Here is a 16,605-nt window from a genome sequence, read left to right on the forward strand (position 1 = left end):
CCCCGGGCTCTGCCTGGTTTCCACCCACCATAATGCTGGCCACCGTCGTATAAGTGAAATATTCTTGAGTACGGCGTAAAAACACCAATCAAAAAAAAAAAAAAAAAACAAATCAATCAATTTAAGCCGTCAGAAGCACAATGTGTCAAGAGCACAAATGACTAGACTTTTGGAACTGTGGTGAATAACCTAACATTTCAAATGACCAAAAATTTCACCCGTGATGATTCTTGCCTATTCTTATACCACTTAGAAAGTTGCCTTGAGATATGTCTGGAAAGTAGGGTGATATCCTTCAGAAAAAATGTAAGTTTCATCTTGTATAACATTTATTTGCTTTCTTGAGGCAAAATTTTAGGTTGTTCACAGTAAATGCTGTGAGCTGTACCTGACCTTGTATGCCTAAAAGTTAAGCTTAATTACCAGTGATTATCATCATAATATTTTTATTTCCTTTGTTTCCAGCATAATATGGCTAAATGGGTTTTTTTTGTTTTTTTTTTCAGAATGCCAGTGAGCACTTATTATATTTCTGTATATGTTTATTTATGCAGTATACCCATGTAGATCTGTGTATATTTCTGTGTGGAATGCCAGTGTGTATGACAGACATCTATTTTATGTGTGATGTGAATGATCAAAAACAGATGTACTTGATTGTAGAGCAAGACACATTGTCAATACAGTTTCTGTATGCAAGACTCTGAATTCCTGTAGTTTGTCCTCTGTCCTGTAAGGATCATATGTTGTTGTTTGAAAGAAAAAGACAATGAAAAATATAGCTTTGGCAATTACGGAATAACCCCATGTTGTTTCTTTCTGGTATCGAAGCTGGAAATGTGATTTAAAAAAGGAAAGAAAAAAGAGCCATCATGTACACAAAAAATTTAGCCAACTGCTGTATTTACTATCTTTTGTATGATTGTAAATGTTGTTAATAGTTCTTTTGTATATTGATTTACCGTACTAGAAAGACTTCACGCCATTCTATAGTCTAGCACAGTAATACACCAGAGAAAGATAAGACAACACGTCTTCATCGTTGAAGGCCCCAAGCCGCACTGCTTTATTCAGAGAAGACCGCATGGCATGTACATCAGTATGCAAAGTGATACCTCACTGATACGTCACAAGACGTGATATATTACACTCCTCCCTTTTTAGATACGAAGTAACCTTGAGAACATTAACAAAGTTTCAATTAACTTTTAACTTCTTTAAACCTTGTAACATTTTGTTTCTTACAACAATGTTTCATTTTACTTAGATACATTTTATGACACCAACATTAAAACAATGTCACAAGTTTGCTCTAAAAAAAACAGTCAACAACCAAGACATAAAATCTGAGTACATATGTATCTAGAACTTTAGAACAGCTGCAGCACTGAATACATATTACAAATCAAGTCTTCGTGGAGGTCTACTTACTCTACCAGACCTTCGAGGAATAAACACAGGAGAATCACATGACACAGTGTCATCAGGTTTACAATCTTGATCAAAAACTTTCGGTGTACATTTAGTAGATTCAGGTAAAGCTACTGCTTCCTTTATTGGACTTGGCACATTAGTTTGTACACTCGGATCATTTACATGTGGATTTCTGACAATGCTTGGATTATTTGGTGCAACACATGTATCCTTCCCTAGTAATACGTCATTTGGATTTTGATCAGATTTAACATTTACAGAGTCATCACAAATAAGATGATCAGCATGAACATAGCGTTTGTTATTACCTGGAACTCGCACAATATAAGTGTGAGGACCTTTAATTGCAACAATGGTACCGGGGATCCATTTTACCTTTCCTCCCCTGATATTTCTTACCCGTACATGCTGATACAAATCAAATTTACGTACAGTGGGATTCAAACCATCGTGATGAAATTTGCCAGCTGTCTGTTTTCTTTCTACCTTTCTTTGTAAGTTAGGCTTTAACAAAGACAACCTAGTTCGCGGCGTTCGCTTCAGAAACAACTCAGCTGGCGTAATACCAGTCGTAGTGTGAGGAGTATTTCTGTAACATGACAGAACATGGGCTATTCTACTTTGAATACTCTCAGACTTTTCACACTTTTTGAACATTCTCTTAAAGCTCTGAACATTTTTCTCAGCTAACCCATTACTTGCAGGATGGTAAGGGGGACACAAAGTATGATCAATATCATTACATTTCAAAAAATCAGAAAACAAATCAGCAATGAACTGGGGTCCATTGTCTGAAACAATTTGTTGCGGTAAACCATACCTTGCGAACAAAGACCGAAGAACAGTAATAGTAGCACTTGCTGTGGTACTTGACATTGGAAAACATTCTAACCACTTAGAATAACTGTCGACTACAATAAAAAATTGCTGACCATCGATTTCAGCAAAATCAACATGAATTCTCTGCCATGGCTCTGTAGCCCAAGGCCACAATAACAAAGGTACAGACTTAGGCACTTTTTGTGATTCTACACAACTCGGACATGTTCTGACTAAGTCTTCTATATCTTGATCTAATCCAGGCCACCAGACGAAAGATCTAGCCAAAGCTTTCATCCTACACATGCCGGGATGACCATCATGTAATTCATTTAACAACACTTCTTGAAGTTTAGTTGGTACAACTACTCTCCTACCCCATAATATACAACCATCATCAATTGACAATTCATCTCGTTTTGACCAATAGGGTTGCAAAGTCATATCAGTACAATAATTTGGCCAACCTGAAGATGTAAAATCTAACACTTTACATAATGTAGCATCTTTACATGAAAAATCAGCTATCTGTTTAGCTGTCACAGGTAGATCGCTTAATACTGTACTACAAATATACATTTCATCAGGATCTGCAGTGTGAGAATCATCCACTGGTAATCTACTTAACATATCTGCATTTGCATTATTTTCTGAAGATCTGTATACAATATCATACGAATATCCACTAAGCAACAATGCCCAGCGCTGCATCCTAGCTGCTGCTAATGCAGGAATACCAGATTTGGAACCAAAAATTCTTGTTAGGGGTTGATGATCAGTTACAAGGGTAAATTTCCTACCAAACAAGTACAAATGGAATTTCTTAATTCCATACACAATTGCCAATGCTTCTTTCTCTATTTGTGCATAGTTCTTCTCTGCACAACTTAATGTACGTGATGCATAAGCTACAGGTCTTTCTGAACCATCATTCAACTTATGGCTTAACACAGCTCCTAATCCATAAGGACTTGCATCTACACTTAATACTAAACGCATCTTAGGATTATAGTGCATAAGCACGCTATCACCTGTTAAAACAGTCTTAGCATATTGAAAAGAAGTTTCACACTCTTTAGTCCATTTCCACATTACTGACTTGTTAAGTAACGAATACAAAGCATGTAATTTTGATGACAGATTTGGTACAAATTTACCATAGTAATTCAACATTCCAAGAAATGACTTAAGTTCTGACACATTCTGTGGTCTAGGTGCATTTCTAATTGCATCTGTCTTGCTTTGCAATGGTTTTATACCCTCAGCACACAGCTTATGACCCAAAAATGTCACACTTTCTTTGAAAAATTCACATTTTTCTCCATTTAACTTGACATTGTGTTTCCTCAATCTAGAAAATACTTTCTCTAACACAACAAAATGCTCTTTCTCAGTTTCAGTTGCTACAAATATATCATCCATGTAACATAGCACGTGATCAATATTTGACAATATTTTATCCATAGTAGCCTGAAAAATGGAAGGCGCTGTTTTGACACCAAAACATAACCGTTTAGTTGCTAACAATCCTTTGTGAGTATTTAACACAAGCAACTTAGCAGATTCATCATCTAAATAAAGCTGATTAAATGCACTAGTCAAATCTAGTTTTGAAAACACTTTTGGCTGTGAACCATACTGGGATATCTTAGCAAACAGATCTTGAGTATTTGGTAATTTATATCCATCATCTTTAATCAATTCATTAACTGCTTTATAATCACCACACACTCTAATAGACTTATTAGGTTTCACAACATGGACTGTCGGTGAAGCCCATTCACAACTGTCAACTGGATACAAAATCTCTGATTCAATCAATCGGTCATATTCTTTTTCAACATCTCCAAGCAAAGAATATGGTACAGGTCTAGCCTTCTGATATACTGGTTTAACATTATCTTTCAATGCCAATGATGCTTTAAAACCTTTAATACCATTACCTTCATACGTAAACAGTACACTGTTCTGTCGTAACAGCTCATTGAAACAATCAGAAAAATCATCAGACTGCGGTACATGTTTAGGTAACTTCTTTGTTAGACCAACTTCATTTACAGTGAAAATACTTTGCCAATCCAATTTGATATGTTTTAACCAATCTCTACCCAATAAACATGGTTTCTGACCTTTTACAACAATCAAGTCAAGTTCTACAAGTGGGTTTTCCTCGTACTTTACAGGCACTCTAATTTCTCCCAAAATAGGTACAGGTTCATTTGTATAACTACGCAATGTGATGTTTACATTTCTGAGCGGGAACATTGTTAAACAACTTTTATACAATGTTTCAGATACAGTCGAGCGTGAGGCTCCTGTATCAAGCTCCATTTGTATGTTAGAATGTCCTACAGTAATATCTACTTTAATAGGTTTCATGCTTTGAGTTTGATTTACATTATAATTACCGTAGAGTCCAAATTCATCATGATCAAATTCAGAATTACTGTCTCTTGACTCTTCAGCATCATTTGAAATGTCCACGTATTTCGCTGAATTTCTTGATTTGAACTTACTTTGTGAATGTCCACGACCGCCTCTTGTACCTCTGCTGCCGGTATTTCCACCACTGTTAGAATTTGTGTTATCACTTTTCGGACACATGGCCTTGATATGTCCTCGCTGTCTACACCCATAACACTCAGCATCTCTCAGTCGACATTCTCCAGTACTATGGTTTCTCCCACCACAGCATTTGCAGCCATCGCCGGATGTACTACGGTGTGCTTGGTCACGACCGCGTCCTCTGCCTCGACGTCCGCCTCTCCTCCCGGGGAACAGTCGGTTCATCTCCGCCGTGCCGTCGTTCATGCTCTCTCGATTAGCGGCATTCGCTAATTCGTCCGCTAGGCATTTCCTTCTTGCTTCGTCAAATGTAAGATTTCGCACAGATAGTAGATGTGTCTGAGTACGTGACATCTTCTGATTCAGTCCCGAAACTAGCTTGTCTCGTAAGGCATCGCCTAGAAAATTGCCGTAATCACAAGTAGAAGCCAATTTCTTCAGACGGACAATAAAGTCTGCCACTGATTCCTTGTCACCTTGTTTCGACACTCTGTCAAACCGAAATCTTTCTGCCATTACATTTGGAGTGGGCGCATAATGTTCTTTCAAGAGGTCCTTCAGTTCCTGATACGTTTTCGTTCTAGGGGCGTCTGGACTACACAAGTTTTTGAGAAGTTTGTATGCTTCTGGACCGATGAGCGATAGGAATAAATTTGCCTTCCTCTCGTTTTCGATGGCGTTCGCTGCCATAAAAGCGTCGCATCTGTCCGTGTAATCTTCAAAAAGTTCAACACTCTCATCAAAAACTCCTAGATTCCCGAAAACTGCCATTTTCCCTTATACGTAGGTACGTTTCGTCTCGTCGCCAGTTTTGTATATTGATTTACCGTACTAGAAAGACTTCACGCCATTCTATAGTCTAGCACAGTAATACACCAGAGAAAGATAAGACAACACGTCTTCATCGTTGAAGGCCCCAAGCCGCACTGCTTTATTCAGAGAAGACCGCGTGGCATGTACATCAGTATGCAAAGTGATACGTCACTGATACGTCACAAGACGTGATATATTACAAGTTCCAAAACATTAGACCTGAAATATGCTTATTCCTCTGATCTCCTTGGGGCTGCCATTAGTATAGTGATAAAAAACGCAAGTCTGACCACTTGCGTGACTATGTGCAAAGTGTAACATTCAGTCGCTGTGATACACAAGTGCGGGTGCTGTGCAGACAGGGAATTTGTAGATTCCCGCGCAACCACTGCTTCCATTTGACCTTGGTGACAATATTAGCGTTCACCGATGCACGTGTGACTGTTCATGCAGTCTTGTTAAAGCTTGCTGAACACCACCGATATGCTGGGCATAGCCTGTATGAACGTCATGCGTTGGCTAGTTTGTCAGTGACTTGTCAAAGCTCCATGCTTTATGGCAAGCTCTCCAGTGTCATCCACCTATTTAGTGATGGTTATCTTGAAGTGAAAAATTCTTAAATGTGGTCTTTTGTATCAATGAACGGAATTATTAAAATAAACATCACTGTAAACAATAAATAAACCCAGGCCTCAATACCTAATAATTTTTATGAGCTTTATAGTGCAAATGAGTTTAGTGACGGTTTTTACTGTGTTTCAAAACCTGTGCTCAAAATTTATTCTCTGTGTTGTGTTACCAAGATTCATCCTAAACCTATACCAACGTACGTATGGCGTCGGCCAAATGAAGGATTTTTTCTTTTTTGAACTATATTGAACGGTTACATTACCTCCCTTAGCGTAACTCTCCTATGGGAGAAGGCGGGAAAAGTAAGGTTTGACAGATGTCAGTGACTTCATTCCACGTCGGCTGCTTGTCATCAAAATTTATCCTCAAATTATTCAAAATAATGGCGTGATCTAAGCGATTCCTTTTCAAAAGGCGACATTCGGAGAACTAAATGACAGGAGATGGGACAACAAACTAGTTCAATTTCGACTGTTCCGACGGAACATACCCAAGATGACGGAGTGACATGGTGGTGCAAATTTTTGGCTCGCGGCATCGCTGTTGTTGCAGGGCTGGGTAAGAAAAACATTGAACTTTTGGGAGGCAAAACTATACATTTTGAGGTCTTTGTATTGAGGTTTGTACCTGTGTATATTTTTTTCCTAGACCATAGTGTTAAGGGGCGACATATTATGATAATCATTGTATGTCCTATCTATATAGGTATATAAGTATTGAAATTTAGCTTTAATATAGCAGCAAGATCCTGACACTGATCAGTCAGGTATAGGCGTAATTGACGGTGCAGGTTTGTGGCCTTTAAAACCTTTTCTTGGAAAATTCCTTTTTTCTGTTGTAATCGCATGGAATCGAAATAAAACAAAGTGTTGAAGTTCTTTCATCTATACTATTTTAAAGGTGGCAGCTTTCCAGTACTTACATTAGTAGCAGCATGTGAAAAGTTAGCTTTAGTTGGTAGAGTACTGGACTTGATCTGTGGAGATCCAAGTTCAAATCTCAGTGTGAGCTATACAGTAAATTCACAGACCATTACAACTATAACTGCAGACAATTTTCATAATTCAAAACTGGAGTCCAACATCAACATGTCTTATTTTATAATTCCCATGCTAATCTCCAGATTGAGTTCATGGGCACCACTCCATGATGCATTGAGTCCAAAGAAATAAGACTGACTGGATGGTCATTATGAGGAGGTCTTTGGTTAAATATCTGAACAATTGTAGATAATGAAAATTGAGGCCCGCATGTGGATTTAAGAAAATAAACAGATTCTCAGGCCCATGTAATGAGGTTTAGCAAAAGACTGAAGGAATAGGGTAACCATAGCTTTATTTTGAATTCTATATATTTACTAAATAGAAGAGAAACTCAGAATTTATTTTTCTGAAGCCAAACTTCTGTACACTGAATTATATCAACACCAGTGTGTCAGAAAGACTCATAGCATTGATAATGATACTGATATTCAAAGATTGTGTGTGTCTGAACTGAAATAGTGAGATTCCTGACTATGACATTGTGTATTACACCAATAAAATTGAAACTGGGGGTCCTTATTTAAAAGAAACATATCCATAAGACATAAATCATAGAACACCAGTTTTGTGCTGAAAATGATCAAATCAGTGGTTTGCTTTCATTTCAGTGAAATATTAATAGAGAAGTAAGCTTTGCATAGAGGTAGACTAATACTACACTATTTTAATCTTCACATTAAGTTATTGGGTCCTTATTTTTCCTGGTCTTGTATTTTCAGTTGCTATGTGCCTGGGAATATTTGTCTGTATGACGTTTCATCCTGAGTGCCTGATAGCAGGTATATGGCAGATGTAAGTATTTATATGATAAACAAAACCAGAAGTCCATTACCAAGCAGTATGCATTTCCTATAGCTAGTCTCCATGGCAATTTACACTTTTTTTCCATCTCTTAACACATTATGTGATGTATCTGCACATTCACAGTATTTTTTTTCTCTCTATTTTGCATCTAACATTTGAGAAATGGCTGATGCATGGTGGGATCCAAACTAGGTTGTGTTGAAAGACTTTAAAAAAAAGAGTTGCTTGGAAACATAAAAATAGTCAATGGGTTTATAGCTACATACCAGCAATGATTATTGAAATCATAGCTATTAAGTACGGAGTTTCAGTTTTAGTGTGTGGCCAATTCTTGTAGCAGCCTTTTACAATTAGATTTCCCATGATTCAGTTCCCAAGAGGTTGATATATTACGCCGCCAGGTGACACAAGCTTCTGCAGACGACGTAAGGTGTGTGTACTGTGCCATGGAAACTACCTACAGGGAAGTTGCATACTTCTAGGTAATGACAATGTGTCAAGGCTTAACATACTTAGTCATATTTTACTTGGGCAGCACTTGTATGCCTTCCCCCAGCTATTTGTGCATGTACTATCTAGTGTGCTATGTCTTTTGCTTCTGTTGTAATGCTCTAAGTGCCCCATATCCTAAACATTTGCTGGCGAATACATATTTTTAGAGGTAAATGAAAATCACAGAATATTACCTTTATGATTGTGGATTTGAGAAATATGTACATGTATGAAGAAATTTGAAAATACAGTCTCCATGCTTTGGAGGTGAGTGAGTGAGTGCTTCGTATTTAACGTCGTACTTAACAATTTTTCAGTTATATGACAACATAGGAGTCCTTAGAGTGCATGTAATGTGCCTCCTTATTGCAGGACAGATTTCTGTTGCTCTTTTATCTAGTGTTGCGTCACTAAGAAGACTAACCGAAGACAAGTAAGCCTCTCCATCCGAGCCATTGTACTGATACGGGTCAACCAGTCATTGCACTATCCCCTTATTGCTAAATGCCAAGCGAGGAAGCTACAGCTTCCTCTTTTAAAGTCTTAGGTGTGACTCGACCCAGGATTGACCCTGGATCGTCCATCTCCAAAGTGGATGCTCTGTCAGCTGAGGGGGGGGGGGGCCTCCATGGCTCAGTTGGTTACCCTGCTAGTGCAGCCTAATGACCCAGAGGCCTCTTACCAATGTGGTTGCTGTGAATTCAAGTCCAGCTCAAGTGGGAAGGTTTGCCAGCAACTTGCAGATGGTCGTGGGTTTCCCCCCGGGCTCTTCCCAGTTTCCTCCCATCATAATGCTGGCTGCTGTCGTATGAGTGAAATATTCTTAAGTACGGCATAAACATCAATGAAATAAATAAATAAATAAATCTATCAGCTGAGCTATTGGGGCAGGTGGCAGAAGTTTGTACCATCATTATAATACTGTATTTCACTTAAAAGTTTGACCGGTAGAGCGTCCGCTTCAGGACCGGTAGATCCAGGATCAATCCTTGATCGAGTCACACCTAAGACTTTAAAAGAGGAAGTTGTAACTTCCTCGCTTGGCGTTCAGCATGAAGAGGATAGTGCAATGACTGGTTGACCCGTATCAGTATAATGGCTCGGGCGGGGCGGCTTGCTTGCCTTCGGTAAGTCGTCTCAGTGAGGCAGCACTAAATAAAAGAGCGGTGGAAATCCGTCCTGCAACAAGGAGGCACATTACACGTACATGCACCCTAATGATTCCTTCGTCGTCATATGACTGAAAAATTGTTGAGAACGACGTTAAACCCCAAGCACTCACTCACTCACTCACTTAAAAGTTTAGTTTGTAATACATTGATTCATCCATCTTTAGAGTTTTTTGTGAAGTTTGATTCATGACTTGCCATCAAAAGTACCATTTTTAAGCCTTTATGTGCTTCTGAAAGTGCATTGTTACATACAAAACTTAAGATGAAATACAGTGATTATCATATAAGGCTTCATAGGGTTAGCCAGATGCCCGTCCACCCGTCAAAGCGGATGGGTAAAACAGAAAACTGGTGCTATTGGGAGACCCTGTTTTCAGGGCTTATAACATGGGAGAGATAGGACAAAAATGAATTCTGGACACCTTGCTATAACAAAATGGCTCCAGAAAGGTATGTGTGAACACCCTCTTTTACATTTCTGGCTACACGAGTAATTATTACACCTGATTTTCTGTGTTTCAGTCTGGCAGGTTTTTTCTTGGTGCTGTTTGAGGCTCCTTGTTGCTGTGTTTTTCTGGATTTTATCAAACAAGTGGAGGACTTTTCTAAAAGAAGACCATACTGGCAAAAAGGATTGGCCTATTTGCTGTGAGTATAGAGGAGGACTTCTTCATTCTTTGCAAGGTATAAAAAGTTCCCATAAAAAAAGTTTTCACTGTCACGTAAACAAAATAATTTTGGGAATGGAATAGGATTTATATATATGTTCCTCTGAACATTCGCACCTGCTGAATTACTTTCACATTGAGTGATCCCTGGCTGGGAAAGCCCTGTCTTTCTAAACAGGAATTTCCATGCAGTGGTGACCTACTTACATGAACATGCGATTTACTGTCCTTAAACACTTGGGAAAAGTTTAATTTTCTGCACTGTCTGCATGCCATTATCAAAGGCAAACTGTGTATAATAATTGTTAAATGCGTCGTCTTCTTGTGTTGTCTGCTTCGTGATTTTTTTGCATGACTATATTCCATTCCGTGGTGCATACACCTGTCATTTCAGGCCAGATTTACTGTTCAAACCATCTGCACATTTAGTGTTATCGCCATTTTACCTCGGTATTAACTACAGGAGAAAAGCTTCCAGTAGTGTGTTGTTTAAATGTCAGGAAAGTCCATAACTCCATAATCCATAATGAAGACTTTGGGTAAAAAGTCTAACTTACCTGGCTGTTCAACGAACCATAGTGCTAGTAAAACCGTGTGTACCCTACTCCTGGATGCTGGTACAGCAGCTTACTGGTCACAAAAATTTTGCAAGAATCAAAAATCCAGTACTTCTCCATTGGAGAGCGATGCATTTTTTTCACAAAATTTCACACACAGTGTGCACCATGACACTTGCACATGCACAACTGTTGAGATTTTCCCTGATGCATCCTTCTCAAACTGCATATTCCACTTGAATTTCTGTCAGATTTTCGATAGCCATTAATTTTCATGATGAACTTTCCTATGCAGAGACTTCAGAAGTTATGAAAGACTTTCTGTCATCTGTGCCGGTTTGCAACTTTCTAATTTTGTACATGTTTTGTAAGTTACATGTACATGTCAGTTTTTTTTGGGGGGTGGGGGGGGCACATTCAAGCCTGGACTATTCTTTATTTCAAAGTATACCAGGGGGCCTCCGTGGCTCAGTTGGTTAGCGTGCTAGCACAGCGTAATGACCCAGGAGTCTCTCACCAATGCGGTCGCTGTGAGTTCAAGTCCAGCTCATGCTGGCTTCCTCTCCGTCCATAAGTGGGAAGGTCTTCCAGCAACCTGCGGACGGTTGTGGGTTGCCCCGGGCTCTGCCTGGTTTCCTCCCACCATAATCGTTGTCGTATAAGTGAAATATTCTTGAGTACGGCGTAAAACATCAATCAAATAAATAAATAAATAAATAAATCAAAGTATACCACTTCACACGAATGGTCAATCCCAATGCAGATGAAGTTTAGATTTCTTGTTTTTAAAAAACTGACCACATGTTGAAAGAAAAACTTTTTAAAAGCACAGTTACACATACAGTGTTTTATAAATTACATTTTCATCATTTTACACTTTGCGTTTGTTATTTTTGTCTCTTTCTGTTTTTTTTTTCCTTATAAACTGCAGATGTGAACTATTGAAATCCACTATAGCAGACACTGTGCAAAGCAATAGAGTAAGAGGTACCTACCTGGATTAAATGTCGCAAAATATCTTTTGTAGCAGGTATATATTTCGCTTTCGGCAGTTGCGTTGCTCCGTCCATACTGCAACACAACCTCAGAGAACACAAGCAATACAATGATGCAGATCAGCACAGTGTACTGATATCTCTATTTATCTACTGGCCTACTGGAAAACTTTCTGGCCATATGTGGAAAGGTCTTCCAGCAACCTGCGGATGGTCGGGGTTTTCCCCCGGGCTCTAGCTGCCTGGTTTAAACTCCCCATGATACTGTCTGCTGTCATATAAGTGGAATATTCTTGAGTGCAGCATAAAATTCCAATCAATCAATCAGATAAATAAATCAAATGCTTTACTTAAGGAAGATGCGATATATACACACGGGGACCTACTATACACGTTCCCTTCTAGAAAAGCCTGCATGAACATCAGTGGGTGACATAAGTTCAGCAGGACAATACCCGAACTTACAGAACATGCATAAACGCTAGTAGGATCAAGTTCAATAGAATACACAAAGCTTGTTAGAAGAATAAAATTGAAGGAATTACTAAATAAATAAATGATTATGAACTGTTGAATGTATTATTGCCCCTGTGTTTCAGAATGGCTGTATTACCAATGGCCCTGTGTCTGGAGACCAGTACCCTGGTGGGGAGTGGTCTCATATTTGCCTCGGGTACTGTCTACGGTCTAATGGCGTTGGGCAAAAAGTAGGTACCGTAAGGCAACACCAAATTACGTTTTTGTTTTATGTGCAGAGTGAATCTTGTTTTAGTGTCAGAGGAGGGTATGAAAAGTGTAAATAAATGGAAATAAGAAAGTATCTGAAACATTAAGATTAGACAGAATATGAAGATGAATTTTCAGTTTTATTTTCATTCCCTTTTTGGATTTTTTAGTGTTGACATGCTCTTACAAAATAAAACATTTCTTGGTTCAAATCCATTCTCATTGAAATTCTTCTTATAATTTAGGATGAGAAAGGTTATATTCTGTAATGGGCCTAAAAATTTCCAGAAAAAAAAACAGTTTTAGAGGCAAATGGATGCCAAAATGTTGTTTCTGGTGCTGAAAGTAACATTTTACCGGTCTGAGTAGGATATCATCCTACCTTACAAACAAACCTGAAAACATCTAGCTAAGGTCAATAGGACGTTCATAGTCAGGCAAAATGAGCGGCTTATTCATGGGCGAAATTTGAGGTCTTTTTAATACAGTAATCAACAATTTATTTGACAACTCTTGTTTTTCTGCTTCTAGGGCTGATAGAGAGGAGATGCTTGTAAAAGCCAGAGGAGAAGACATCGAAATGAATGCTGGACTTGTAGCCAATGAAGATATAACAGGCACGCATTAGCTATGACTACTCACTCTTGTGTTCACACTTTCCGGTTTAATCGAACATCAGATTTTTTCCAGTATTACGGAATGTGTTTCTTAGAGTAATGTCCCTTTAGACTGTCCCACTTTCCAGTATGATAACCCCATACTGTTGAACTTCAGATTATTTCCAGTAGTACAGAATGTGTTTTTTTTTTAGTTATGTCCCTTAAGACTTTCCCACTTTCCGGTATGATAACCCCATACCATTGAATCTCAGATTATTTCCACTATTACAGAATGTGTTTTTTTGAGTTATGTCCCTTGAGACTTTCCCACTTTCCAGTATGATAACCCCATACTATTGAACCTCAGATTATTTCCACTATTACATTGTGTCTTTTTTTGAGTTATGTCCCTTGAGACCTTCCCACTTTCCGGTATGATAACCCCATACCATTGAACCTCAGATTATTTCCACTATTACAGAATGTGTTTTTTTGAGTTATGTCCCTTGAGACTTTCCCACTTTCTGGTATGATAACCCCATACCATTGAACCTCAGATTATTTCCACTATTACAGAATGTGTTTTTTTGAGTTATGTCCCTTGAGACTTTCCCACTTTCTGGTATGATAACCCCATACCATTGAACCTCAGATTATTTCCACTATTACAGAATGTGTTTTTTTTTAGTTATGTCCCTTGAGACACCTACTTTATAATAGTCTGGTGTCAACAGGGACAAGATGTATTGGAAACTCATAGAACAGAGGGACAGCCTGACATTTCGCACTACCTATTCACTATTGTGCTACATGGAAAGAGACAACTTATACATTTTAGGGGTAACATGTTTCTAAAACATGGATCGTGGTATCAGCCCTTTGTGGAATGAAGCCTATATCAGGTATTGTGTTAGCCAGTATATTCTACAATTATTCACATTAATAGTGATTTAAGTCAGTGAGCTGAAGGGGCTGATCTTGATCAAAATATGACCAATGTTCCTGTAGTATATGACGTATAGTATAAATGTCTTCTAGCATAGCCGTTCACTAATGTATGTATGCTTATTTTATTATATCGTATGTAAGTGTTTCAGCCATATGATGACGAGGGGTCATTTGGTGTGTGTACCGGTTTTCTTGTGGCTGGGCGAGTCCTTGCTGTCAAAAGTGCTGCTGCCACTGAAATATCGCGCCATGGACACCAGATATGACACCATACCCAGTCACATTGTACTGACACCTGGCCAACCAGTATTTTTTTTTCGTCACTTCAACCCTTGACTGATAAGGTCAGAGGTTCATATCTTCTCTGTCACTGCTTTGACTGCAGCTTCAAGTGAGGACATTTTTACACGTACATATTCTACTTACTTTGCCACACTCATCCGTCATACAAGTGAAAAACCCTTCAAAATGGTATAAAGCATAGATCAAATGAATATGTAACAGGGCCTAAAACAAAGACAGTTTGGCTCCCCTTACAGACTCCTAAAGTACAACATTTACCCTAATAAAGCCCAAATTAGGGGGAAATGTGGAGGATACATTTAATTAGCCTGAATGCTTTTAAAAATTCCTTACAGTCATGTCAACTGAAAAACTTATATGCAGTTATACTGGCACTACGGATGGTTGCGGGTTTCCCTGGGTTCTGGTTTCCTCCCACCATAATGCTGGCCTCCATTGTTTAAATGAAATATTTTTGAGTATGGCATAAAACTCCAATCAGATAAATAAATTTAAAAATATTTTAGCCAAATTTGCCTGCAAAAAGGATTCCAATATTAAAAAAGCTGTACTTGGGCCAGCTGTAAGTAGTTCTCCTGATCTCACATATACGTGTAACATTTACATTCTTAATTGGCCTTGGATGTTATAAAATGCATAAGTTTTGTGACATATAACATGCAGTGTTTGAAGACAAGTGATTTGCCCAAATGCTCGGCCTGGCCATTGGAAATTCCATCCAAAATGGGTAGCAATGTTTTGGTCAACAAACCTACACTGATGCTTAATTGTGATCGAGACTCTTGTTTGTTTTTTGTTTTTTTCCTTTTTTTTTTCAACATGTACCATTTTTAGCCTTGTGATTTTATGCAGATGACTTCAGTTTGTGATCATTTTATAAATGTGGCTTGAACGTGTTTATATACTCACAATGCACATGGAGTCAAAATTAAATGTATACATATATACTTATGACTTACTACATTATCAGATTTAACTGTAACCATTAACCTCATGTACTAAACTGTTTAGTCAGATGTTAGTCATTTACTCACTTTACATATAAATGCTAATTGTAATGTTAATATATGATATATTATATACTACTAAATATACTATATTATATAGTGTGTAATTTCAAAGTTTAGGTTATTTCAAGTGAAACATTTTGCTTGATTTTTTGTTCATTCATGCACTTTATAGGCGCACTTAAAAATTTTTTTTTTTTTTGTGAAGTTTGAATAATTTCTTATCAGAACAGCTTAAGTACGTGTTGGCATCAAAGATATAATATTGAGGCTTTTATGTTTCTTCTTAATGTGCAATGTTCTGTACCAAAGTTCAGGTGAAATACAGTTCAACGAATTGTCATAAACAGGTTTGGACACTGTTTACATATTTAATACGTACTGTAATTCTTCAACCTTTTGGCATGTTTGCAAGGTGTTTATTTAAGCATATCTTGAAGGCATTATTTTGTGTACACTTATAAAATTATACTTGTTGTGAAGCTCTGAAATTGGCCAATCCAACCAATGTAGATTTGTCTTCAAAATCAAATTAAAAGGGTGAAGGACCATTGAAAGTGTTTTTCTCTGACAATCATTTTAATGGGACCAAAATGTTTTTTTTTTATATATATTTTTTTTTTCAATGAATGTTGATGTTTCAAATGTGTTAATTATTTCTTCTTAAGTATGTCCGTGTAGATAGGCTAAAACAGACTTCATGTGTTGTAAACTCAAGTTTGCATGACATTAATATTGAAATAACAATTTGCCTTTTTTGGGGGGATTTTGCTGCTCTAAAAGATGAACCGTAAAAGGTTTTTACTTTTCAAAATAATATAACAAAGTCCATTGAATGTGAGTATGATAGTGAAAAATTTTGCAGTTCACCCTCAATTTTCATATCATTGTGGTATATTGGCAATTTGTCTATATTCCTGTCATGCGTTTATCGTCCAAGAGCTCTTGCCCTATGTGGTCTCTGTCTCTGACAGCATTATATGTATGCATGCTTAAATTAATGATAAACATATATACGCATATTTATTTT

General features: G+C 37.8%; 1 protein-coding gene across 1 annotated transcript; it reads left to right on the top strand.

Annotated features, from left to right (window-relative positions):
• Window positions 1-6,620: 6,620 nt before the first annotated feature.
• LOC135480629 (calcium channel flower homolog) lies at window positions 6,621-14,341 on the top strand. The gene is made up of 5 exons (XM_064760518.1): window positions 6,621-6,819; window positions 8,024-8,096; window positions 10,295-10,420; window positions 12,592-12,699; window positions 13,250-14,341. The coding sequence occupies exons 1-5, from the start codon at window positions 6,705-6,707 to the stop codon at window positions 13,344-13,346; spliced, it is 519 nt and encodes a 172-aa protein (XP_064616588.1). The 5' UTR covers window positions 6,621-6,704; the 3' UTR covers window positions 13,347-14,341.
• Window positions 14,342-16,605: the final 2,264 nt, after the last annotated feature.

Source organism: Liolophura sinensis, chromosome 13 (assembly GCF_032854445.1).
Source record: "Liolophura sinensis isolate JHLJ2023 chromosome 13, CUHK_Ljap_v2, whole genome shotgun sequence".
NCBI lineage: Eukaryota > Metazoa > Mollusca > Polyplacophora > Chitonida > Chitonidae > Liolophura > Liolophura sinensis.